Source organism: Petaurus breviceps, unplaced genomic scaffold, assembly GCF_028583685.1.
Source record: "Petaurus breviceps papuanus isolate PSGF00001 unplaced genomic scaffold, PetGlider_PUasm1.0 80, whole genome shotgun sequence".
Classification (NCBI taxonomy): Eukaryota; Metazoa; Chordata; class Mammalia; order Diprotodontia; family Petauridae; genus Petaurus; species Petaurus breviceps.
The window spans coordinates 4048235-4075739 of record NW_027186540.1 but is presented as its reverse complement, the minus strand read 5'-3'; the positions used below and the strand labels follow the sequence as shown (position 1 = coordinate 4075739).

Here is a 27505-nt window from a genome sequence, read left to right as displayed (position 1 = left end):
ATGTGTGGGTGTTAAGTGTCTGAGGCCAGAACTGAACTCAGGTCCTCCTGACTCCAGGCCGGCACTTTACTCACTGCGCCACCTAGCCCTCCCAGTTTATATCTTTTTTTTTGTCACTGTAAGGTAGAAAATATGTTTCCCTCACAACTCCAATGAGTTATATAATTAAAGTGTTATTTTCCTCATTTTACAGGTGAGAAAACTGAGGCTAAGAAGATATCTTATGTGTCTTGTCCTAGTTATTTAGGAATAGATACCTGCCAACCAATTAACAAACATTTATTTAGTGCCTTCTATATGCCAAGCACTGGGGATATAAATACAAAAGTGAGACAGTCCTTGCCCTGAAGAAACTCATTCTATTGTTCACATGTTCACAGATAAAGAAATACAGACTATATACCCCCCCAAAACACAGTGAGTGAGTGGGATGACCTGACATCAGGAAAAAACAAGGTCTTCTTGCACAGAGACAGGAGATGTAAGGTCATATATGGGGAACAGCAAGCAAACTGGTTTGAATGCAGCACAGAATTCAAGATGAGTAATGTGTAATCAGCCTGGGAAAATAAGCTGGAATCAGAATGTGAAGGGCCTCAAATATAAGGGGAATTTGTATTTTAACACTAGGCAGTTGGGATCCACTGAAGTTCCTTAAGCATAAAGGTAACACAATTAGATCTGTGCTTTAGAAAAATCAGTATCAAAACATCAATGAGGCAGTTGCATGGAAGATGGATTAGAGAGGGGAGACTGGATGCAGAGAAGTAGGTACAAAGTACTGAAGACAAATACTAAAACTACAAAGTAGCAAAAATATTGTCTTGTATCTTGGCTCAGTCCCATTTTCTCTTGTTCATAGCTCGGTCATAGACTATACTTCTAGAGTGACAATTAAAAAGGAATAATAGTAACAACATTTCTTTTTAAAAATTTTTGAACTTAAATATAAAAAGGAAGTCAAAAAGAGAATATTTCTACATACACAGACCATAAAAAAGGATCCAATATACAAATTATGAACTTCCATTTCATACTGTTCACCTTAAAAAAACTCCCACTATATTCTAAATACTACACATTGTTTTCAAAGCTGCCCTACTTTTCTGTGCTTTTTCTAAGTTTTCTTTTGTTTTCTGCTGTACAGTTTTTATATTTTACCCCTCCCTCCCCACCTTAGAGAAGGTAACAATTAAACACAAATGTATACATACACATACACATATATACACGTATGTATGTATATATGTTATACATACTTCTATTTATAGCCTCTTTCTTTGGAAGTACATAACATCTTCAAATCCTTAACAGTAACAACATTTCACAAGGAATATGGCAAAAGGATATGCACCTCTATGCACAGTGATTTAAAGGGAAACCAGACTGAAATTCAGAATATGACTGATGGTGAAGCATGCTTTCCTCTCTTGACAGAAATGTAGTGGACTATGGTGTGGAATGAAGTGTACATTTTTGGTCAATGTGTCTTTCTCGACTATACTTCTTCTCTGTTACAAGGCCAAGTTCTATTGGAAGGTGGAGGAATTATGGGAAATGATAGTAATATTTTTAAAAGAGCATCAATAAGACAAAAGAAAGAAGAGTGTAGATATGACAGAAAAAAACAATTCTAAAATTGAAAATATCTTCTTCTAGTAAATTATATTTTTCTTTTCCCTCTATTCCTTCCCATGATACACTTTCTAAGCATGCACAATTCATATATACACAGATACACACACTTTAAAAACCCCTGAAAGAACCTGAGTTAAATCAATATTGAATTTTAATTTCCTCTCTTCAACTAACTTATAAATTTAAATATTTTATATTAAATAAGTCACATTGTTTTAACATGTTTACAGATATCTCATACTACTATTTCTACATCAACTTTGTACCTGAGATTCCAACATTAGTCGGGATAGATGTTTTCGCTCTTCTGTAGTAAATGTCTCCTTTTTTAATTCCTCAAATCTACTTGCAAACCATTCTTTCTCCTCCTGACTTGGCAGCTGGGTTGTTTCGATAGAAATCTGCCCACAGTAGATGTGGTTAAGGTAAGCCAACACTTCTTCCAGGGAGGCTTCCTCCTTCCCCATGTTCAGTAATCCTAGAGCATAAATCAAAGGTGATAAAGGCAGATTTCAGCTCACGTAACCTTTTCTTAAACTTCTAAAACATGACAGATTTCATTAAAACACTAATAAAAGGTTCTTATTTGTAATCCTAGTGCTTAGCACAGTGCCTTAAACACAGCAGGTGCAATATATGTTTACTGGAGTGAATTGAATTTTTAAAATACCAGTTTTGTGAAACTGAAAACACAGTGGTCAGGGTTATAAGGATAAAAGAAAGCCTACATCTCTTCAGTACTAGAACAAACATCTATTTGCTAATGCTTAGAATTTCCATATTCCTGCTCTACAGTTATTACTTCAAATGGAGAATTCAAGTTCTCCAATAAAATGTGATAGAATTCACAAAAATTTTAAAGTAACCCATAAAATTCCTTTGTCTTCAGCAGGAACTCCCACAAATATAATGCCCCCCAAATTAAGACTATTTCTATAGAAGTAGATCTTCATGGACATGTAGTCAGTGATTCATGTGTTTAAATATCAGAACAATATATTTACCATGTAATTTTTAAAACAAATTTAAGCAACTGTAGGGAAAATAATCCAATGATTATATTATGCCATTCTTTTCCAATCTTTGTTAAATTTGTAATCAGTATGTATATACAATTATCCATGTACTGACATATTCCATACAAATTATTTACAAAAGTTATATAATGTTCTATCATGTTAATATTACATTTAACTTATCTTTTCCTGATTTGCTGGAGTTTTAGTTTATTAAAGTTTCCTTAATTTGCATTTTTAAATGGCTAGTGATGCTGTGCATATATTTATGTGATGATTTATTATCTCTTTTTAATATACAAATTTTTTATCAACTATGACTTCTTATTGAGTAATACAAATCCATACACATCATTATCAGCTTAATGATCTGAACCCCAGTATTGACCTAATATGTTTATTTCTTTTCTTTACATCCTTTAGATCAAAGTTTCCTTATTTATAGGCTGCTGATCCCTGAAATTATTTTTGCAAGGTCACTCCCTGTAGATTATTCCCCTTTCATCATCTCCCTGACCTCTAACCCTCTGATATTACTGACCTATCTTCATAGTTTTTACTTTATAACTGGCAAATTCAACTAGATATTGCCCTCCACCCTTGAATCTCTTGGCCCTTTCTCTACCACCATTCCATCCTACCAGTCATCAACTCTGGATGTCTGTCACCATCTGTTTCTATTCCTATGTTACTGAATGACTATAAAGTACCATGAAAATTAGATCCATCACTAATTTATTGTGGTCAAACTCAAGTGGACCCTGATTGACTCTTTATAATGATTCATTCAGTTGCTTCACTTGAACCTACCATCCCTTCAAGCTATCATCCTATATTCCTCTTTCCGTTTAGTGAAAAATCTCAAGAAAGACTTCTTAACTTTATGTTCCTGCCTAGACTTTCTCACAAACCACTCACTTTTCAAATGCTTAAAAATCAAATTTCTGAGTACAATACCTTCTTAAGACTTCCTATCCAAGGTTACCAATGATAAATACTTTCTATCCAAGGTTACCAATGATTTCTCAACTACTAAATAAAATAGCTTTTTCTTAGTCCTCATCCTTCTTGACTTTAAAAAAAAATCTCAATTGCTTTTAATACTGCTAATGAACTTCTCTTTCTGGATACCATGATCCTGCTTTTCCTGGATTCTCCACTCATCTGTCTTCATATTTCTTTTCAGCCTCCTTTTTCTGCTTCATCATTCATCTTTCACTTTACAAGAGTGGGAAGATGCTCTTCCCCTTCTATATTCTTGCCCTTAGTGGTCTCATTAGTCCACTTATCTCTAGATAGTCAGTTCCCAGATCTATATATCTAGCCCTGACTGCTCTCACTAAGGTTGTCCAAGACCCTCTTCTCCTTTCCCTCTACAAACTCTCTTTAGGTAACTTCATCAGTTACATGCTAAACATTTTCAACTGGATGTGTCCCTTTATTATCTCTAACTCAACATGTCCAGAACAGAGCTCATTATCTTTTCTCCCTAGATCTACTATTTCTTCAAACTTATCTATTTCTTTTTTTTTCTTTTTGGAGTGGGGAAAGCAGGGCAGTTGGGGTTAAGCAACTTGCCCAAGATCACATGGCTAGTAAGTGTTAAGTATCTGAGGCCAGATTTGAACTCAGGTCCTCCTGACTCCAGGACTGGTGCTCTATTCACTGAGCCACCTAGCTTCCCCAAAACTTATCTATTTCTTTTTAGAATTCTGCCATTTCCTGGGCACCCACACTTGTAATTTCAGTTGTCTTATATGAGCTGCCTCCATTTCCTCTCTTCTCACTCCTTAACCTTTACAAACAAAATTTACAAAATTTCAGACTATCATTCAACTGAAACTGCTCTCTGCAAAATTATCAAAGATCTCTTAACAAATCTGCTAAGTTTTTTTCTCAGTTCTCATCCTTCTTGAACCATCTGTTGCCATGACACTCATGACCACCACTCTCTCCTGAATATGCTCTCCTCTGGTTTCTTGTGTCACTAATCTCTCCTGACTCTACTCCTGCCTATCTGAACACTCCTACATCTCGTTTACTGGTTCAGCGTCCATATGATGTTCTCTAAGTTCCACAAAATTCTGTCCTGGGTTCTCTTCTCTTTACCTTCTACATTTCTCTCTCAATAATTATCTTGGTTTCCACGGATTTAACTATCATCTCAATTCTACTGATAAATGTGTCTGTTTTTAACCCAATACAATATCACTAGCTGTCACTTTTGATTGATAGCTGTCACTTTGGAATGTTTTAAAATATGGTAGAGTAAGCAAAAACATTTTAACCAAAATATAAATCAGAGCTATGAATCAAATATTCCATTGGCTTAACACCATTTGCTTAGGAAAGGTGAATGTGTACAAAATATGTACTAAGAATTCCATCTTAATTCAGACGAAAAGGTACTGTCACCAGAAGATTCCGTTAGAAGAGAAGAGTATTTTGACTTCCCACATGGAAAGAACTCTCCCCAGGCTACCCCTGCAAGCTCTATGTAATCTTTGGTTTTAATAAGCAGAGTGTGAACTACATGGAATATTGTTGCACCTGAGTGTCCTAGGCTGACAGACCTCACATCCCAACCGTGAATAGCTACTGAACTTTACCTGTGGTATTGAAGGGTCCCTGAAGAGTCTCAACAAGAGTTTGGATTTCAGGTACATTCTCCATCACAGCTTGACCAGCAAAAAGGGGATTGATTTTGGCAGCTTTATGGCCATGTTCACAGAATGCTGTGACCAAACGGGCAAGACCATGATCAACTAATATAAAGGAAAAAACACCGTTTATTAAAAGTTGTCTAAAAGCAGAAGATGCACCATTACACACAAATTTCAAGGCCCTTAAAAACTGACCACAGCCTCAATAAGTGTCAAAGAATATTATCAAAAGAATTGCAAACAATTAACAACCATATGAATGTTCCAAATCACTAATAATAGAAATGTACAAATCAACACAATCCTAAACTTTCACCATACACCCAGAAAATTGGCAAAAATGACAAAAGTACAGGAATAGTCAGTGGTAAAGGGATTGTAGGAATATAGGCACATTGTTAATGGAGCTGTGAATTAATAAAACCATTGTAAAAGCCACTTAGAATTATGTGAATTAAGTGACTAAAATTTCCACATTCTCTGCACCAGAGATTCCATTATCAGACATGTACTCTAAGGGAATAATTGATAAGAAAATGTCCCCATCTAGACCAAAATATTTATAACAGCACTTTTTGTGGTAGAAGCAACTGGTAACAAAGTGGATGCCCATCGGCTGAAAATGTTTAAACACATTATATTACATGAATGTAATGGAATTTTTCACTTGAGCTCTGTAACCATCTTCTATGATACTGTGAAATGTTAGAAATGATGCATCTTCTCCAGTGTCGGGATGACCTGGGGATCAAATCTGGGCTCAGATACTTAGCACCACACCCAGAAATAACTGGCCGTGTAACCTTGAGCAAGTTACTTAACCCCGATTGCTTAAAAAAAAAAAAAAGAAATGATGCATCTTACTGTGTTATAAGAAATGACCAAGTTTTTTTTCAAAGAGACCTTGAGAGTGTCCTTGTGTTGCTTCTTCTGACCACCATGTGAGCATTTGCCCAGTGTGAGTTCTCTGTAAAACAGTCTTTTAGGCAGTTATGTTTGGTATTCCAACAATGTAGTCAGTCCATTGGAATTGTGCTCTCTATAGCAGAGTTTGGTATGGGAGATACTGGCAAAGGGCCGCCTAACATGGCATGCCTACATCAAAGAAGGCAATGTGCTCTATGAGCAAAGCAGAACTGAATGAAGTAGCTCAAAAGAAACAGGAGGTGCACAAATTTAGAAAATCCACCCCAAATGTTCACATGGATTATTTGTGCCCGACCTGTGGTAGAGCATTCCCAGCTCATGCTGGTTTAATGGGCCACAGTCTGACACACTGTAACTTGACTCTAACATAGTGATGTCATCTTGGTCCTCTTTGAGAACAAAGGACAACAACCAACCAACAAATAAAAACATGATAAATACAGAGAAGCATGGAAAGATACATATGACTGATAGGATGAAAACAGAGAAGAATTAATATTAAAAGCTGTCTAAAAGCAGAAGATACAGAATTATACACAAATTGTAAGGCTTCATAATTTTAAGTTCTTCATAAACTGATTCTGAGTGAAATAAGTTGAGCCAAGAAAACAATACAGGTAAACAACGACTACAACAATGTAAACGTAAACATAAAATAACAACAACCACAAAGCAATCTATAGGGGTTGGGGGAGAGAGGATACTGGGAGAAATTTAGGAGCTATTTATTAAAAAAAAAAAATTGCCAACTGATTTACCAGAAAGGCAATGCCCTACCCATGTTTGCCATAAAGTTTCTTTTACAATTTTCCCTATTGCTAGACTTTATTTTTTTTCTTTTTAGTGATTCCATTGTTGTGGGAAACCACTTATATGGAAGCTCCCTCCTCCAGTATCTCACAGATGCCTGAGACATTGGGAGGTTAGTTGACCTGGCCCAGTATGAGCGTCAGAGGCAGGACTTCATCTCAAGTCTTGCTGACTACAAGGCCAGCTCTCCAGCTACTCAGCTGCCTCTCAAAACACTTAATCAATTACGCTGACTCTACTCAACTGAGATAGCCCAAGTAATGAGGTAGAGTTTTTGTTTTAACATCATTTTCAAGACTATATATAAAAGGGGAAGGGGAAGAGGCAGTAACTATAGCTTTATTATAACTTTATTATATATATATATAAAACTTTATTATAATTATAACCTTATTAGGCATCTACTATGTGCCAAGTATGCTACAACTGAATATGCTCTCATTCTGGGATAGGGAACCATAAAAATGTCTAAGTCTAAACAAATACAAAGTATATTCAAGATATGGAAGAAAATGCTGTCTTTAAAGCAAAAGGAAGGAGACAAGCATTTGTTAAACATCTATTATTTGGCAAGCATTGTGCAAATATTATCTCATTTGATTCCCATAGCAACCCTAGGAGACAGGTACAATTATCTCCATTTTAAGTTGAGGAAAGTGAGGCAGAAAAAGGTCAAGTGACTTGCCCAGGGTCACAAGTCTAGTAAATATCTAAGACTGAATTTGAACTTAGGTCTTCCTGACTCTAGGATGAAGCATTCTATTTCTCTGTAGCAGCTTGTAACCTCTATAGGCCTTCTAGAAACAATTTTTTAGAACTAATCTTTTCATTTGTTGTTCAGTCACTTCCAGTCATGTCCAGCTCTTTGTGACCCCATTTGGGGTTTTCTTGGCAGAGACAGTGGAGTGGTTTGTTATTTGCTTCTCTAGCTCATTTTATAGATGAGGAAAATGAGGCAAACAGGGTTAAGTGACTTGCCCAGGATCACACAGCTAAATTAAGTGTCTGAGGCCGCATTTAAACTCAGAAAGATGAGTCTTCCAAACTCCAGACATCACACTCTATCCACTGTACCACTTAGAACTTATTTAAGTCATTCTAAACTTAAGCTTTCTTTCTGCTTAGACAAAGAAAACTCCAAAGTGAAAGAGTCTCCACTAATAGCTAGGTACATGTGCCCTTGAAAATCTCTTTAATTAAGCTGTTTTGGAGTTCCGATTTATAGTTTTCCCTGACAATAGGCAACATTACACAATAGGGCAGAATACAGTTACAGTGCCCAGGAGAAAACTTGATTATAATTTTGCTTTATCAAATAGAACTATAGTTACATAACTTTCAGCACATCCTTGCAAAATCACTTTCCTAAAATCACTCACTCCCACTCTTACTTTTCCCTTTAATGAATCTCCTTTCCAGATGGTCAAAGATAAACTCAATAGTTCTTTCTGTTCTTTCTTTCTTTCTTTCTTTCTTTCTTTCTTTCTTTCTTTCTTTCTTTCTTTCTTTCTTTCTTTCTTTCTTTCTTCCTTCCTTCCTTCCTTCCTTCCTTTCTTTCTTTCTTTCTTTCTTTCTTTCTTTCTTTCTTTCTTTATTTCTTTCTTTCTTCCTTTCTTCCTTTCTTTCTTTTATTTTGCTTTTTGGAGGGCAATTGGGGTTATGTGACTTGCCCAAGGTCACACAGCTAGTAAGTGTGTCAAGTGTCTGAGGCTCAATAGTTATTTCCATTAACTGAAGTAATAATATTTCTTCCTTCTCTTAGCCTGATCATTACCCTAATCCAGGTAACTTTTCAAGAGAGAATTGCTCCTAAATGGATCAGTGAAGAGCTCCTTGCCTTTGCCTGGTGACAACACTAATACTATCCTCAAGGAGAACAGAGTTTCTCCTGGAACACTCAAGGAGGGTATCTCAAAGAAAGTGGCAAGGGGGAAAGAAAATTTAGTGAAATGCATTGGTTTAGAATTAACTTATAAGCATTTCTTGTCCAGTTCTTGTCAAGGACATTATTGTCCTAAAATTATTTTGTAATATGTAGTCATACAAAGCACTAGAAGCAAGAAATCAGAAAAACTTGTAGAAGCTCAGCATTTGAGAATACCTTGGACAGAAGTTAGGGATTCTAAGGGGCAGAGGCGAGGTGGCATGGGAAATCGTCTGTGAAAAAGCCAAAGCAAAGATAGGAAATGGAATTTTGTGCACGAACAAGTTAGCCAGTTTTGTCTAGATGTCCAGAGGAAAGGGGAGTAATAATTGATAAGCCTAGGAAGGTAGGTAGGAGCCAGAATATGAAGGGCTTTTAAGTGCTAAACAGAAAAGTGTATATTTTATCCTGGAGGCAACAGGGAACAAAATAGGGAGCCTCTGAAGGCTCTTAAACACAGCAGTAACATAGTCAGACTTGTGCTTCATAAGATTAATTGGGCCAGTGAATAGAAGAATTAGAAAGGGGGGACTGGACTAGACTAATTAAGTGGCTATTTCAATAGTCTAGAAAGATCAGAATCTATAAACATTGTGAGAGAAGGGTGATTAAAAACCACAAGAATCTAAAAAAGAATGTAACAGCCTGATTCTTAGAGTTTTTTGTTTTATTTTTTTTAAATCAGTATTGTGATTCATATTGCCACATTTTAGGGAAATGACTGTCAAATTTTTATCCTATGTTATTAAAAAGCTCCTGTCGCACTATAATATTCCTCTTCTTCTACATTATTACATATATTACATATACCCCCCACACCCAGTCTTTCCTGTAAAAGCAGTTACCACAAGATAGCTATTTTCATCTTTTTATCTCTGACCACCTCCAAACTAATTTTTAACCTATACAGGACCCCAAATCCTGCTTAAGAAATACTGTAAGAACTAAATCCATACTTCCCCTACCCCTATTCCGAATTGGAAGTTCTTAATATATTCAAAGTTTGTTTGAAAATTGAGCCAAAAGCACATGACATTGCTAATAGCTAGGTACAAGGTACACAAATTTTACAGATCAAAGTTTAACCAGTGAAAACACTGCTATTTAAGAGGTTGCTGTGAGTGTAGTCACTATCTTTTTTTTAAGTCAAGGCAAATTTGGGGAATAATTAAAAATCTTGATGGAAGTCAAATTTTCAGAATAATTTCATCCTAGTCATTACCATATAACAAGGGTATGACATGGCAGAAACTAGTGGTTTGATGAAGGGCATAAGAATAAGATCACAAACTAATTTTATCCCTTCCCACTTCTATGCTATCCTACACAAACACACACACACAAAAAGTTTTTATTTTTTATATTCAGGGTGTTCCAAAAACCTCAGTGCTGTTTTAAGTAAAGCTTAAGGCTATCCAGATACCTTACATCTATGAACTTTTATGAACTATTACTTTTATCTGTGATAGGAAAGCGTATGCATTGTCAATAGTATATCTAGAGGGAGTCACTAATAATTGCTCACTCTTCACATTTTCCCAATCTGATCCCTTTCATGACTAAAAAAAGGGGGTACTTTTTTTTTTTTTGCTTTTTGGAGGGCAATTGGGGTTAAGTAACTTGCCCAACGTTACACGGCTAGTATTTTTGTGTGGGTGTTAAGTGTCTCAGGCCGGAACCAAACTCAGATCCTCCCGACTCCAGGGCCAGCACTTTACTCACTGCACCACCTAGCCACCCAGGGGTACTTTTTTTAAAGACAGCTGCCAAGGTGTAGGAATGAGGTTTGACCATGAAAGAAAGAAAAGCCAGTGAAATCATGACCTTCATCATTTTTAGCCCTGTGTCCTAACTACATATATTTTATTTTCAAAATAATGACACAAATTATCTGCCATTCAAGAATAACACAAAAACAGATTATAAATGAGATACAATTTCAGTACTCTGTATGTCTTATTATGAAGGTAAAAAATCTATTTGTGACAAACATTCTTTCAGTGGATGTCCTATAGAAATAATTCTTTGATGGTCTTGCAGTCAAATATACATAGAACACTATGAGCTAAAGCATGAGATGGGGTTCCAGATTTCTAAGAACTTCAGAGTATTTGGGACATTAATTTGTAAGCATGATACTGTCTGAGAATATTAAAATTGATCCTGTATCATTTTCTTATTGATTCCAATGGGTTGCTTGTGCTCAGGCCCCAGCCCTAAGATCATATGTCTGGAAGTCACCCAGTAATGCCCCTGTGAGAAAATTTTCCCTTGTTGCAGAACACATGCAGACCTAACCCTGTATTTCCTTTATCAGAACAGACACAGGGATGCCTGATCCAAGGATTTTTGTCCCTGGCTGGCCCAAGGACTCTCCCTCACTCCAGATCCTCAATGTCCATGCCTCTGGCTGCTAAACAAAAACTGTCTTTTCTCCCTCAATGTCTGGAATCAACAAAGTTACCTCTGCAGACTCCTGAATTTTCCCATCCATAGATTACTGATTACTGATGCCTGCTCCCAAAGACATCTGGGCCCCTGGTAAATTCCCTGGAAGTCCCTAGATTACCTTAATTAGCATCCTTGGCATTACTTTCCATTGTCCCTTTTCCATATAAACCCCAGCACCATCCTCACTAGCTTGCAGGTTCCCTTGAAACTTTGCCTTTTGCCACTTGACTAAGAGAAGGTTTGAGTGTGTGAATTCATTCCACGCAATACTGCCTTGGCATGCTTGGGGTTCCTATTACCCCTAAGCTCTTCAATCCTATTTACAGTTAATTGATTGTGTCCTGTAACTGCCTAAGTCATGGTTCTCTGTTTCTGAACTTAGTTCAGAATTCAAGTGGCCTGTAATGGCTTAAATTTAGAATTCTCTCTCTCTTGCTAATTACAGTTCTATTCTTGCCTCAAGAAATTCTGCTAATCTTGGGGGATGTGGCTTGCCTTAATGAAGTCAGGCCTAATATCTTTATACAACCAAGTCAAGGATGTCTGGTTTGCTCTCCAAAAAAATCTGGGCCCTTCTCTTTTCAGGAGGGAAGGGGTTTGCTGCTAGCCCTTCATTACAACCTTCCAGCCAATCATGTTGTTTCCCAGGCCTCAGCTATAAAACCAATCTTGTTTCTCTCAACGCCAAAATGTCACCTACCCTGTTCTGTTTTTTGTTCTTTACTACCCAAAATTTATAAAAGGGAATCTATCCTTTTGCTCGGGGTCTTTGGCTAAAAACTGAGGCAGCCATTGACCCATCTTATTTTCAAGTTTCACACTCTGTGAATAAAATGTTATCCTGCTCTGAGAAATGTGCTTCAGTTTACTCTTTTGTTAAATTTCACTTGCAATGAGTTCAAGAATAATATACAACAGGAAATGGTTATGTCAAAAGGATACACTGGTAGCTGTAGTCACAACCCTGCACACAGGCAGCCCAGGACATAGGGTCGTTTCTCACTAGAAGTAGCAGTGGGATTCAGCAGCCTCTTGGGTGTCTGAGCAGCCTTTTTTTTTTTTCTTTTTGCCTTTTGGAGGGCAATTGGGCTTAAGTAACTTGCCCAAGTTTACACGGCTAGTTTTTTTTTGCGTGTGTGTTAAGTGTCTGAGGCTGGAACCGAACTCAGGTCTTCCTGATTCAGGGGCCAGTGCTTTACTCACTGCGCCACCTAGCCTCCCCCTGCGCAGCCTTTTAAGGATCACACTACTCACCTCCTGGTGTGAGGAAGGGGCTACTAAAGGTGCCCTAAAAATTGTCTGCTTACCTAACCCTGGCCTGATTACCACAGCAGGCAGGGAATCCCACTCTGTGGTCAAAACACCAAAATAATGTACAAAAATGTCTGCAAAGATGATTCCACTCACCATTGGCACATGGAATATGCACACACCTATAGACAACACAAAATCCAGTAGACCTGAAAGATGAACAGCTATTGTTGCAAGGGAACTCAGCAGCTATCACATCCAAATAGCAGCCCTGAGTGAAACAAGACTGGCAAATGAAGTACAGCTTACTGAAGTCAGAGCTGGATACATATTTTTTCCGGAGTGGCCGCGGTGAAGGGGAGCGCCGTGAAGCTGGCATAGGTTTTGCAATCAAAATTAATCTAGTCAACAAGCTGGTATACCTGCCAAAAGGAGTGAATGACAGGCTCATGACAATGTGACTGCCACTTGCAGAAAAATGTCATGCCACCATCAGTGCTTATGTTCCCACTATGACAAACCCTGATGAGGTCAAAGAAAAATTTTACAAAGACCTAGAGACCCTTATCATCAACGTGCCAAAAGAAGACAAGCTTATAATTCTGGGTGACTTTAATGCTAGAGTGGCAGGGAGTCCTAGGGAGGAATGGAGTTGGAAACAGCAACAGCAACATTTCTTACCACTGAAGACTTGTGCATCTCCTCATTAACAATACTGTCTTCCATTTACCTAAATACAATAAAACTTCAAGGATGCACCCTTGCAGCAAAGATTGGCATCTAATAGACTATGTGATTATAAGGAGAAGAGACAGATAAGATGTGAGAAGATGAAAGCAACATGTGGTGCAGAGTGCTGGACTGATCACAGACTTATCCTTTCCAAGCTAAATATTTTCATTCATCAAAAGTGGCATCCCCAAGGCAAAATGACTACCAGAAAAATTAACATCAACAAATTAGAGCTCTTCTCTGAGTGGGAGCAATTTGTTGCTAACTTGGAGGGAAAGTTGAGCCAAAACACAGCTGGCAACTGTGAAGCAGAAGAGGATTGGGCAGCTTTCAGAGATTTGGTCTATAGCACTGTATTTGCTCATCTGGGTCAGAACACTGGCAAACACCAAGACTGGTTTGATGAAAATTATGTGGAAATTCAGCAGCTGCTAAATGAAAATGAGAACTCCACAGGATTTACCTAGAATAAGAAAGGAAGGGGTTGAATAAAAAAAATCTTTGTACAAATTTCTCTGATAAGGGCTTGTCATCCAAGATATATAAATTACACACACACACACACACACACACACACACACAGGCATGCACACACATACACACAGAGATAGCTATATCCAGATATATGTCTATCTAGATAAATTTTTATCTATATAAAATAGCCAAACCCCAGTATATAAATGGACAAAGGATATGAATAAACACTTCTCAAAAATACTGTAAAGTATTCACAACCTCATGAAAATATGCTCCTAAATAACTAATAAAAGAAATGCAAGTCAAAACAACCCTAACGTTTTACCTTACACCTTGTAAATTGGCAAAAATGACCAAAAAATGGCAATACTCAGTGTTGGAGGAGTTATGAAAGAACAAGCCCATTAATACATTGTTGGTGGAGCTGTGAAATAGTGCAACCATTTTGGGAAACAATCTGCATTTATGTAAATAAAGTGATTAAAATATCCGTACCTTTTGAACCAGAGACTCCATTATTGGAGTCCATTATTGGACTCTATTACCCCTCAAAGAGCCTATTGATTAAAAGAAAGTTGCCATATACTTCAAATATTTATGGCAGTATTTTTTGTAATAGTTAAGAGTTAGAAGCAAAGTAGATGCCCGTTAACTGAAGAAACACTAACTAAATTGCAGCACATGAATCTAATGGAATATCACTCTGCTATAAGAAATTATATGTGTTATGAATACAAAGAAACATGGAAAGACCTATATATCTATGAACTTAATGCACAATGAAATAAGCAGAGCCAAGAAAACAATATATACAGTAACTACAATAATGTAGATGGGAAGAAAAAACTACACACCAAAAAATCAAAAGTAAATGCAACAAAATTATAAGGATCAAGCAGCACTCAAATGAAGAGATGTGAGAAGCCATCCCCAGCCTACTGCTTCATAGAGGTGGAAGATCTATAGGTATTACACATCAAAAACATTTTCAGACTTTTTCAATGTATTGACAAGTTGTTCTGACTTTTTTTCTTCTCTAAAAAATATTGTCATATTGGATGGCTTTCTGAGAAGGGGAGAGGAAATAGAAGGAATACTTGGGATAACTTTGGTGGTATAAGAAACAGAAAATATCAATAAAAATTTATTTAAAACAGAAATTTTGAGCTTTTAAATCAACAAAACGAAGTAAACATAATTTTTAACTTATTACATTTGATAACATATTTCATTGTAAATGTCTACAACAACTTATCAGTTACCTGTATGACACTGGGCAAGTCACTGTGTACCCTTTAGTTTTCTTTTTATCCATTCATCCCTATGAGGTAAATATGTTTCATTCTCTTTAGTTGTAGCTAGTATATAAATTTTTATTATAGTTCTGTTTTATTAACTTAGTATTATTTCATTTAGGTCTTGATAAATCTTAATTATCTAAGAATCAAATAAATGTAGATTTCAAGTTTAGAGGTCAACAAGTCCAATACCCCTTATTTTAAAGTTGGGGAAAGTTGGGCCCAGAGAAGTTAAATATTTTGTCCAGAGTCCTACAGGTAATAAAACGGCAGAGCTAGGACTTAACCCTGGCTCCAAAGTCCATATTTTTTTTCCACTGAACCACATTAGAATATTCATGACTTTTTTTTTTTAAGCAATCGGGGTTAAGTAACTTGCTCAAGGTTACACAGCCAGTTATTTCTGGGTGTGGTGCTGAGTGTCTGAGCCCTGGATTTGATCTCCAGGTCATCCCAACACTGGAGCAGGTGCTCTTACTCGCTGAGCCACCTGGCCGCCCCTGAACCATATTATAATAGCATAAGAATTACTAGAAAATGAAATAGATGCCTTTCTAATTTACAGGTTGATGAAGAATTCATAACCAAACTAAAAGTGAAGATCACAGAAGACAAAATAATAAACAATTTTGATTATATAAAAATAAAAAGCTTCAGGGCAAACAAAAATTAATGTGACTAGACTAAGAATAGAAATTGCTGGGCAGGTAAACCCCCCCCCTAAAAAAAATTCTGCATCAGATATTTTTTACAAAAGCCTGATATCTAAGATAAAGGGAACTGATACAACACAAGATTTTTTCTTTATATTAGTTCAGGAGGGTTGCAAGAAAGGAACTAGCCCAGCCTCAAGGGGAGGCAGAGGATAGGGATATGTGGATGATCAATGAGAGGCATAGTCCAAAGAGAGGATGGAAGGGAACAGTCAGTCAGTTGACCCTGGTTGCCTTTGCCTTATAGAGAAAACAGAAATTACCCACCCTGAATTGTAGAGAGGAGGCAGGGGAGGAAGAAGATGCTTGTGGTGGACTGCCAATGGTCATGGTGAAACATGGTTGGGGTCTGGAGTCTGCTAGATCTCTGTACTATCTGCTCACCAATCAGTACAGTATCTCTCTAGGATGGGAATTCCAGGAGCATCAGCCATGGTCTCAGAGTGGCATGCCAGAAAAATGGCCAGATTGAAAACAGGATTGGGAGTCCGGTTTATAACAACGGCATTAGCTAGCATTCATATAGAACTCTAAGGTTTGACAAGGGCTTTACAAGTATGTCATTTTATCCTCACAACAATCCAGGGAGGTAGGCACTCTTACTGTCCCATTTTACTTATGAGGAAACTTAGGTAAATAGAAGTTAAGTGACTTGCCCAAAGTCACATTAGCTATTAAGTCTAAAGTTGTATTTGAACTCTAGTCTTCCTGATTCCAGGTCCTGGCTTTATCCACTGAGCCACCAGCTGTCTCATATTCTTATATCCCGATAGAGATGGTAAACTCCCTCCACCAAGGCAGATCTATATGTCATCTACAACTTATAGTCTTAGAGGTTTGCTTGGGGTATGACATTTCAGGTCTAGACACACACATTATTAGGCACAAAAGATAATTGAGAAGACATCATTAACTACCAACACAGATATACTTTCTTATCTCTTTAAAATCTTTTAGAAAGCTCTCCACAAGGATCAAAGGTATTCTTGAGGAAAATATGCAGAGCCAGATTCTCCTCTCAAATTTTCTATAACACGTTACATCTTTACTATCACACAAATTACTGAAAGGTATAGTAAACATGAGAACCCACTGTGTTTACTTATTACAAATAAGAATTTGACCCAGAATAATAAGTGGGTTTTAAAAGCTCTCTACCACAAAGGTATTCAACATATTTAACATAAGTTAAGATCACCCATTATTCCTAAATAGATGCAACTCCAAAAAAATGTCCAAAGACTCTCTGATTAACAATATCAAGTAAGGCACAAAATAAAAGTATTTGCCATTTTTACTATGTCATCCTACATGGAGCCCAAACGAAAGAGAGCTTCGCTACAGATGGTGAAGTCCTCCAGGGGCCCTTGTTTTGTGGATGACATTGTATCGATTATTACATTCAGTACCAGAATAAGACCACTCATTTGTTCAGTCTAAAAATCCACACAGGAGGGCCAGCAGATGAATTAATCAATTAATTCACAAGCACTTACTGAGTACCTACCATATTATAAGCACTATACTCAATATTGAAGATTACAAAGAGTTTTAACACTTTATTTTAGGAGATGAGAGGAATGGCATTAGATGGGCAACCCACTAAGGTAGTTAATCCACTCATGTATATCTTAGATAAAACACTGCAGATGGACAATGAATTTGGTCTGACACTAAACAGAAAGACAGTAGGCTATATTATTTTTCTGGACTAAATTTTATTTTGTTAATTTGATGAAAATCTGCTTTCTCTCTCTTCCACATCCCTCTTATCTCTTTCTTGAGACAGGAAGAAAAACAAAATCCCTGTTACAGACACGTCTGACATATATTCAAACAAAATCCCTGCATTGGCCACATTCCAAAAATGTCTTAAATTGTACTCTGAGTCTCTCACCTTTCTGTCAGAAGGTATATAGCATTTTCATCATGAGACCTCTAGAATTGTGGTTGATCATTGTGTTGATCAGAGTTCTCAAGTCTTTAGTTGTTTGTCTTTATAATACTACTGTTATTGTATAAATTGTTCTCCTGGTTCTGCTCATTTTCCTCTGCATCAGTTCATATAAGACTTCCCAGGTTTCTCAGAAACCTTACCCTTTATCATCTTTATAGCATTCCATTCCATTCACATACCATAACTTACTCAGTCATTCCCCAATTAACAGACACCTCCTCAGTTTCCAAAGTAGGCTATATTCTATAGTCTTTTCAATGATACTAAGTTGCTCCCTGACATAAACACCTATCTTGTTAACTTCAATGTTTTCCTGATAATGCTTTATGACAGCAAATCATGGAACACATCAGTCTCTGAAAAAAAATCAATATTGCAAGTGATCCAAAGGGCAATGGAAAGAAGTGCAAGTAGTGCCCAGAATATTGCTAACAATTACTTGTAAAAAATGGTATAAAAGATATACAGGAAATATATAATTAGGAAGGAGCCAAGCTATTCATGAAAGATAACGTTTTCATAACAATAAATATTCATTTATAATAGTAATGAATATAGAAGGGTCAGTATCCCAATCCCCTGATATTGATGATGATGAGAGCTAGGGAATAGCTATTATCAATAGGAAATATATTATACATACAGAGTATTGTTTGTGTTGGTTTATTTTGTTGGATTTGTTGGATTGTTGCTTTGGTTTCTTTCCCCAAAAAATGGTTTGGCTTCAGTTCTCTTAAAAGATTCAAGACACCAAATGGAAAAATCTCAAATGACTTGAGTTCACTACCGGAAGATCCTAAAGCTTATATCCTTAGTCCCCTGTTCATTTTTATAATTTTGCTGTTCTGATTCAGCTACGAAAAACAAATTCTCATTTGGCTTTGCCCTCTGTCTCTTGTCAATAGTTAAACTTGTTTATCTTGTTGGTCAAGATCATGACATCTGGCATCACTCTCACATTTGTGAATGTTTTGTGGACCCTACGTGGTATTTGCTGAGAAGTTTTTTTCCGACTGGAATCATATCGGCTTCAGATGCAGCTATAATAACCTGCCTCCTCCCCTCCTACCTCTCACAAAGCAAGAGAGGAAAAGGAGGAGGAGATAAGGAAAGAAAGCAGCATCAGCTGCTAGATCTTCCATATGGTGACTACATATACATTAGTGCATATGAAAAGAAAGCAAAATCAAATTTAGCAGAATTCTAGACTGACTTGAAAAGGGACACAAAGCAAACATTTTTTGTTGGTAATCAGTTTGGCTCTAATAACAACAACGATGATGATGGCATTATAGAAACGGTAAGGGTTCGTGCAAGATTTTGTCCTTCATTCTGTGTACTTCTGATTATCTTTTGTTGATGGTTCTTAAGTTTAAAATCAATGAAAGAAGAAAATTTAAACCACTACAGACATCCTGAGTCTCTCTCTGCCTTGGGGCCTCTTTTCCCTTTCTGTGTTGTTTCTCTCCTTTCTCCTGGCCTTTCTACATCATTCCTGGGCTCAAGAAACATTTGCTACGAGTTTTCTTCTTTTTTTTTTTATCAATGGTGGATGGAGAGAAGGTGGGGGTAGGGGGAATGAATGCTTGTTAATTGAAAAAAAATATTTTTTAAAAAGGAGCTTTAGTGATTTCCTCTCATATCTAAGAAAAAAATAGAAAAAGGGCATTTAAAGCTCTTCACAATCTGGTTCCAACCTATCTTTCTAGGCTGATTTCCCATGACTGCCCATCAAGCTCTGTACATTCCAGCTAAACTGACCTATTTATTTCATTCTCCCTAGCCACAACATTCTTTCTCCTGTCTCCTTTTTTCAGTTATTCCCAAGCCTAGAAATCCCTCCCTCCTCATTTCTGCCTCTCAAAATCCCAACTGTCTTCAAGATCTCAGAGCTCGAAGCACCACCTCCTATATGAGATATTTTCTGATCCCTTTCCCCATGCCACCTCTGTTGTCAGTGTCCTCTGTTATCTGTCAAGGACTCCTGTATTTTTAAATTTATATTTCTTTTATAATGACTTCTCTGTGTATATGTTATTTCCCCTTTAGAATGAAGGGTCCAGGAACGATTTCATTTTTTCTTTGCACAGTTACTGTTAATAGACAGTCAATAAATGCTTGTTGAATGGATGATCTTATCTCTTCCTTTTTACAAGTTCAATTATCATCTCTGCACAGATGACTCCTAAATCTATTATCTACAGTTCCATCTGTACCTATATATTCAGCTCAAATCCCCCTCCCGAACTCCTTCCTCATGTTGGAGGCAGCCAGATAGTTCAGTGGGAAGAGTACAGAGCCTTGAGTTGGGAAGAGCCACCTTCAAATCTGATCTTAGATACTTAGAAGTTGTGTGATCCTGGGCAAGTTACATAGCCTCTGCTTTCTTCATTTTCCTCAGCTGTGAAATGGGGATGACAAAAACACCTATCTTGAAGGGTTGCAGTGAGGATTAAATAAGCTGATATTTGTAAAGCACTTAGCATAGGGCCTGGAACACAGAAGGCACTATTATAGAAGTGCTTATTCCTATCCCCTGTTTTGCATGCTAGATGTAATCTCTGTGTACTGTCAGCATCTAAAATTCAACAGATGCAAACTGGAATTTGTCATCTTTCTCCTTCAACTCATCTCACACTTCTTTCTCTCTGTCAATAGTACCCTCTTTTTCCCAGTCATGCAGGGGTTCACAGCCTTGGAGTCATCCTTCATTCTCCCTTCTCCCTCATCTCCTGCCCACCCAAAATAAATTAGTTCCCAAGTACTATTACTTGTATTTCCACGGTATTTCTAATGTCAATTCATCCACATGGCCACCATCTTATTTCAGGCCCTCATCACAGTCTCATCTGGACTATTATAATCCCTCCCCAGTTGATCTCTCTGACCGTAATGCCATCCTGCTCCAATCTATTCTTCAACCTGTGGCCAAAATAATTTTCCAAAGTCACAAATCTGATCTCTGCTCAAAAATTTTGATTTTCTACTGCTTAGAAGATAGGACACAAAACTCCTTATGTTGACCTTTAAGCTCCTTCATCAACTGATTTCAACCTGATTCAACATGCTTCTCCTTCACAAACTATATTTCAGATCTGTTGGACTACTAGCTACTCCCCAAACTATCTACATTCTGTCAAGACTCCCATGCCAAGACCACCCTTATCTTTTTACTATTAGGAGACACCCTGTTTTCCAGAGCTAAGGCCCCAACAAGGAAGCTGTACACTGAGCTTGACATAACAACAATCCTTTGCACTCACCCTCTGGCAAAATCACATAATTATTGTATTACTTTGACCAATACCCAGGTATTCTCTGACCTGGGACAAACACTGGACAAGCTCGGACAAGTTCCAGTCATGAAGCCCTGCTGTCAGGGGGACAGACAGCTCACTGTGTAGCCATTGCTATATGTATTAAGATTTGATCTCACGTAAAGTTGTTGTCCTTCTAAAGGAGGCTCTGGCACACGTGTCTAGTTTCTCTCCTCCAATGGAATAAAGGAAGTTTTTGCTTATGACCACTGTTGATACTATTTTTAAAAATTTTATTTCTTAAGAGTTAACTGTGGTTATGATCATCTGTGTGAGCTCTTTGGTATTTTTTGAGTTAACAGTAGTTGTATAACCTCTGACTTTTTGGTCACTTGGTTTTTTTACATGACAATTCCTGCATGCTATCACCTATATAACACACTATCTTTGTATTTGCCTTTCTATCTTATATCTCTTCAAAGTCAGTCTAGGCACATTATGCGAAACCTCAACTTCCCTCCAGCTCAAAGTATTCTCTCCTTTTTCAAATATTCCTAAGGCAATCTTTTTAGGTGTATCATCATCTCCCAACCATACCCTATTCTTGTAAAATACTTATCTGTGGCAGGTCCAATAAGTTCCCTGAGGGCATGGATTATGTGTGTCTGTCTCTCTCTCTCCCTCCCTCCCACTCCCCTTAGCTTCAGAACCTAATAAAATGCCTTACATACAGCAGGCTATTAATAAGTGTTTGCTAAATGAATGAAGAATAACATGGGAGCACCAGGCTGGGGTATCAGAACTGGAGGAAACCTGGCCAGGAGAATAAAGACCTACCTGATTGGTTGGTTGTTGTCCTTTGCTCTCAAATAGGACCAAAATGACATCACTACACTAGAGGCAAGTTACAGTGTATCCAACTGTGCCTGATCAGACCAATACAAGTTCCGAATGTTCTACTACAGGTAGGGCACAAATAGTCCATGCAGACATTTGGGGTGGATTCTCTAAATTTTCTCTAAAGATCTACCTTGTGAATCTGAGAAAGAGTATCACAGATGAAGCAACTGGCTAAAGGTACTAGGAAAGAAGGGAGAGAAAAAGGGAAGAGGTAAAGGAATTGCTATGGTCATCAAGGCCATAGCCTTTCCTATGGCTGTGCCTGAAACACAGTAGGTGCTATATAAATATTAGCTATTATTATCATCATGGTTTTGGAGGTATGTGTGAAATTGGGAGTTATGGGGTAGGTAACAATATTTTTCAGAGTGTTGGACTTCAAGTCAAGAAGACTTGAGTTTAAATCTTACCTCAAACACTTACTAGCTATGTGACCCTGTTCCAGTCACTTAGCCTCAGTGTCCTCATTTATAAAAAGAAGGGTTTAGATTCAATAGTTCTTTCAACTCGACAGAATCCTATGACTTTCCTGCTTAAGCTATAGTTACTCTACTAGCTCAATGCTATTTAAGTCTTAATCTGAAAAATTCATTTATAGTAGTAGATTCTCTCTGTCATTTAAAAAGTCTTTGTTTTGGGAGATTTAAGTTGCAGTATAGTAACTATCCAAACAGGGATAAGAATAAACAGCAAAAACTAAAATTGTAAGTAGGTAGATCATTTTGAAGAAAACTACAAATACAAGAAGTTTTTGAGGGAAAGAGGCACTTTTTTTTAAGTTTTATGTTGACAAAGTATGAGAATACTTTATTAAAAAAATAAGAAAAGAAAGTGAAGAAAGTTACTCCCCTTAAAAACAAATAATAACAGCCAAAGTCTATAATCCATAACACTGATTCCTTCCCCCATAGTCTTTCCTGGCTATCATACGTTATCATACAACGTAGCAGTTCTGATTTCAAAGGGCACATTTTAACATCTGCAAGTATACAATATATCAAACTCAATGAGAAAAAGAAGGTAAGGAAGGGGGGAGGGAAGCTGCTCCCCTTCTTTTGTTCCCCATCTTATAAGAATAAGGGATTTTAAAGTGGACATACATGTTCCATGGTCAGGAAAGGGCTCTGGATTTGTAGTGAGAGGACAAGGACACGTGCTTTCTTGGTTAACTTACTATATCACTATTTTAATGAAATACTTTTTGGACTACTTTGTAGTCTACTTGAAAACAGACGTCATCTTATTCCTATTCCTACTATCTAACATCTAACTATTTAACATTAGTCAGGTCAATAAACATTTAAGTAGGTTCTTCAATCAGGTTTGAATAAAGGAATCATCCTCGACTCTTCCCTCTTACTTATCCCCTTGCCCCCATATTCAAATCATTTGCCAAGCCTTGTCCATTCTGCCTTCTTAAGAGCTCTTGCACCTCTTCTCACTAATCATACCATCCTAATTCTGTCCACACTTCTCACAGAGACTATCGCAAAGATCTAACTGTTTCTAATGCATTCAGTCTTTCCCTCTCCAATCTATCCAGACAGTTGCCAATCTGATATTCCTAAAGTGCAGAGATCTGATCATGTCATTTCATTGCTCAAGAAGTTTCAATGGCATATCATTGTCTCCTCTGTTTGGCATTTAAAGGTCTTCACAATTTGGATCCAGCCTATCACTCCAGAGTGATAGCATGTTATTCCCCTTAATGAATTCTAGGTTCCAGCCAAACTGGCCTGGATAATCCATCTCCCACCTCCATGCCTTTGTACAGATTGTCCCTTGAACATGGAATTATCTCCCTCTTCAATTCCAGCTCTTAGAACTCCTAGCTCCCTTCAAGGCTCAGCTCAAACACTATCTTCTTCAAAAGGCTTTTACTAATTCCTCTCAGCTCTTAGTAGCCACCACAAATTTATATATTTTATTTTGCATGTTTTTATTGGCTGAGTCTTGTCATTTCTACTTTTGTAACATAGCATGCCCTCCCCTCTCCTCCGACACTGTCACCACTCTGGTTTCAGGCCCTTATCATCCCAGACCTGAACCACTGCAATACCTGCTGGCTGGTCTCTCTCCATTCCAGTTTATTCCTCCACTTGGCTGTAAAATCAATCTTCCTAAGTATAGGTCTGACCTTAGCAACCCCTAGTCAATCAACTCCAGAGGCTCCCTCTGGATTACATCTAGGTTCAAATATAAAATCCTGTTTAGCTTTGGACACCTTTCATAAGCTGGCTCTTTCCTACCTTTCTAGTCTTCTTACACTTTATTCCTCTTCACATACTCTGACCCAGTGACATTGACTTCCTTGCTGTACCTTGTACAGGGCACACTATCTCCTGACTCCAGGTATTTTCACTCTATGCCTGGAATTCTCTCATTCCTCATCTCTCCCTCCTGTCTTTCCTGGTTTCCTTCAAGTTTCAGCTAAAATCCTACCTTCTGAAAGAAGCTCTTCCTACTCCTCCTTAGTCTTGGTACTTTCCCTCTGAGGATTATCTTCAATTTATCTTGTATACATCTTGTTTGTACATAGTCATTTTGCCCACTGGACTGTAAACTCCATGAGGGCAGGGATTATCTTTCTCTTTCTTTGTATTTCCAGCACTTAGCAGTAACAGGTAATTAATAAAGTTGACTTTACATGTGCATATCCTATATTAACTTATCTGTGTAGGCATTGTATACTCAACCCAAGTCTGGTAGAACTCAAGCTCTTTGAGGGCAGAGACTTCTTAATTTGTTATCTCCAGTGCCCGGAAAACAGTATGAACTTTAAAATGAATACTGATTAATAAAGCTATTAGGGCAAAGCTGGAAAATTCATACATCCTATAATTCCCACTTCTATCTCACATCCTGAAAACTCTTTTTTATCTCTGTTACTAACTGGTTTTTCAGCTTTTGGTCTCAATTGCCCTATTTCCCTTTGCTCAACCACTCAACATATACATAGCTGCCAAATTAAGCTTCCTAACTTAAAAGATCCAATCAGGTTATTCCTCAACTCAAAAGATTCCACACTGCCTACCAAATAAAGACAAAAATAAATGTAAGGTGAGGCAACGTGGCTTAGGGTAGAAGATGGAAAAGCATTCCTGGAATTGGGAAGACCTGGATTTAAATTCTTCCTTCTGCTGACAACCTCTTGGTGCCCCACGTCACTCTCTATGACAATTAATTACAGACAAGTTGCCTATTTACATCAGTGGAGGGAGTTTTTAAATATACATATTGGAATAGATACTCTCTAGCATCCCTTTCTGTCCCAGATCTATGATCCTAGTAACATGGTTTACATAATATACATACATACATAAATACAAATAAATGTCTCATGCCCTTGAAGCTAAAAACTGCACTTAGACTTTTCTGACACCCTAAGGATACAGAAATCCAAAAAAAGGGGGGGGGAGACAGAATTTCCAGAGCATTTTGTTACATAGAACAAATTTCTTTTGAGACCCAAATTCACTGAATCGACCTGAAATGTGGATTTGAAATATTGAAAGAAAAAATTTATATCACTTGTAATCATGAGGTTAAGTCTGAAGTTAATAATAACTAAAGTTCATATATCGTGCTTAAAGGTTTTCAAAGTGCTTTACCCATGATTTCACTTGAACCTCACTAACACCCTTTACATAGGTGCTATTATGCTCCCCATTTTACTGATGAAGAAACTGAGGCAGATTGAGGTTAAGGGACTTGCCTCAGGTGACACTGTCAGTAGGTATCTGAGGCAGAGTTGGAACCTAGTTCTTTCTGACTCCAAGTCCAAAGCTCTATTCACTATGCCACCAAATACCTTTTTACTAGGATCACAAATTTGGAGCAGGAAGGGGTGCTAGAAGTCATCTATTCCAAATCTCTCATTTTACATATAAGGAAACTGAAGTCCAGAAAATAAAGTGATTTGTCCAAAGGTCCACCAGTGATGGACCCAGGATTTAGTTACATGATGTCCTTTGACCCCAAGTTCTTGCTAAGTCGTTTTTTTCAGTCATATCCCATTCTTTCAGAGATCATCTGGGGTTTTCTTGGCAATGATATTGGAGTGGTTTGCCATTTCTTTCTCCAGCTCATTTCACAGAGGAGGAAACTGTGGCACTTGCCCAGGGTCACACAGCTAGTGTCTAAGACCACATTTGAACTCGTTTGAAGTCTTTCTTGACTCTAGTCCGTGTGCGCTACCCACTACACCACCTAGACGCCCAAATGACTCCAAACCCTTCCAAGATCAGCCCCCTTCCCGAGTTCCCATGTCATCCCAACGGCACACGTCAGCATCCATACCCTTGGAACCTCAGGGCTCCAGTTCCCCCCACCCCTAGCCCCACTTTCCCAATGCCTTGGACCCCAGGACCTTAGGAAACGGAGGTCTGTCTCTTTCTCTGGCCTTGGGGATCCCAAAGAGCTGGCCCCTAGTCCTTTTGGCTTCAGTCTCGCCTCCCTCAAGTGCTCGGTTACTTTCCCAGCTAAGGCTCCCCCACCTGCGAGACAAAGTGGGCCTGTCCGCTGCCCGCGCACCGGCCCTAGATGCCAGACCAACCTCCCCCTCTCCCCCCCGCAGCAGAGGAGGCACGGAGCCAGAGCGAGGGGTCCACAGCACACGTCCCCGGGCCTCGTTCCGCGACGCCACCGCCGCCCCACAGAGACACGACGAGCAACGAGGCGGGCGAGCCCCCGCCTCCCGGCCGCAGCCCCCAAAAACCTGCTGGGCGCGCCGGGCCTCCCCGGGGCTCCTCGTTTTCCCGTTGCTTCGGCCGGTAGCCGTAGACGCCTCGCTCAGTCTGGTAGCCGCGGCGAAGGAGCTGCTGGGGGATCCAACCGAGGTTCCGCCTCGCGACGGCGGCGGCGACTGAGTAGGCCATGGCCCCGACGCTCGCAGCCTGGCCAGGAGGAAGGAGCTAGCAGCTGCTCCGAACCCCCAGGTTAGGGAAAGCGCGGCCCATGTGCGGACCCCAGAGCCAAGAAGCTCCGACCCCACCCCCCGCCTCCGACAACGCCCCCGCGCCTGATTGGCTCACAAGAGACCGGCCCCCCGGAGAAGGCCCGCCCCGGACCCTCCCCCCAGGGGTCATCGCTCCGGGTAGAAGCTTTAGGGGAGGGAAGGAGTGGGCGGAACGTTCACAGCCCAGAATGATTGGTTACTTACAGAACAATGCAAAACAAAACCTCTGTGTAAGTCCTCCTCTCCAGCGACCAGTGAAACATGCACTTTTCACCTCTTTATTTCTCAGACCTTTCTCCCCAGCTCTCCCTACCTATTCAGCCCCAAACTAAAAGCTACAAATCTTCCCCCCATTACCCAAAGTCTGCCCTAACAGAGAGGGGAAAGACTAGTGGAAGAAGACAGGTACCGGTAGGTGAAGCAACTAGATGGTGGTGAAAAGAGGGACCGGACTTGGGAGTTTGAAAGACTTCAGACCTTAGTTTTATGCCCCGAGGCGAAAACCCTTCTTTCCTGTAGGATAAGATACCCAAT

At 38.6% G+C, this 27505-nt stretch overlaps 1 protein-coding gene across 1 annotated transcript in view; it reads right to left on the bottom strand.

Moving 5' to 3' along the window:
• Nucleotides 1-27024, bottom strand: part of LOC138175987 (2-oxoadipate dehydrogenase complex component E1) — a 68610-nt gene extending 41586 nt beyond the window's left edge. Inside the window, exons 1-3 of the mRNA XM_069106653.1 lie at nucleotides 26732-27024; nucleotides 5264-5419; nucleotides 1905-2116 (exon numbers count right to left, since the gene is read on the bottom strand). Coding sequence (XP_068962754.1) covers nucleotides 1905-2116; nucleotides 5264-5419; nucleotides 26732-26891 — 528 coding nt within the window. The 5' untranslated portion in view covers nucleotides 26892-27024. The remainder of the gene's footprint in view (nucleotides 1-1904; nucleotides 2117-5263; nucleotides 5420-26731) is intronic.
• Nucleotides 27025-27505: the final 481 nt, after the last annotated feature.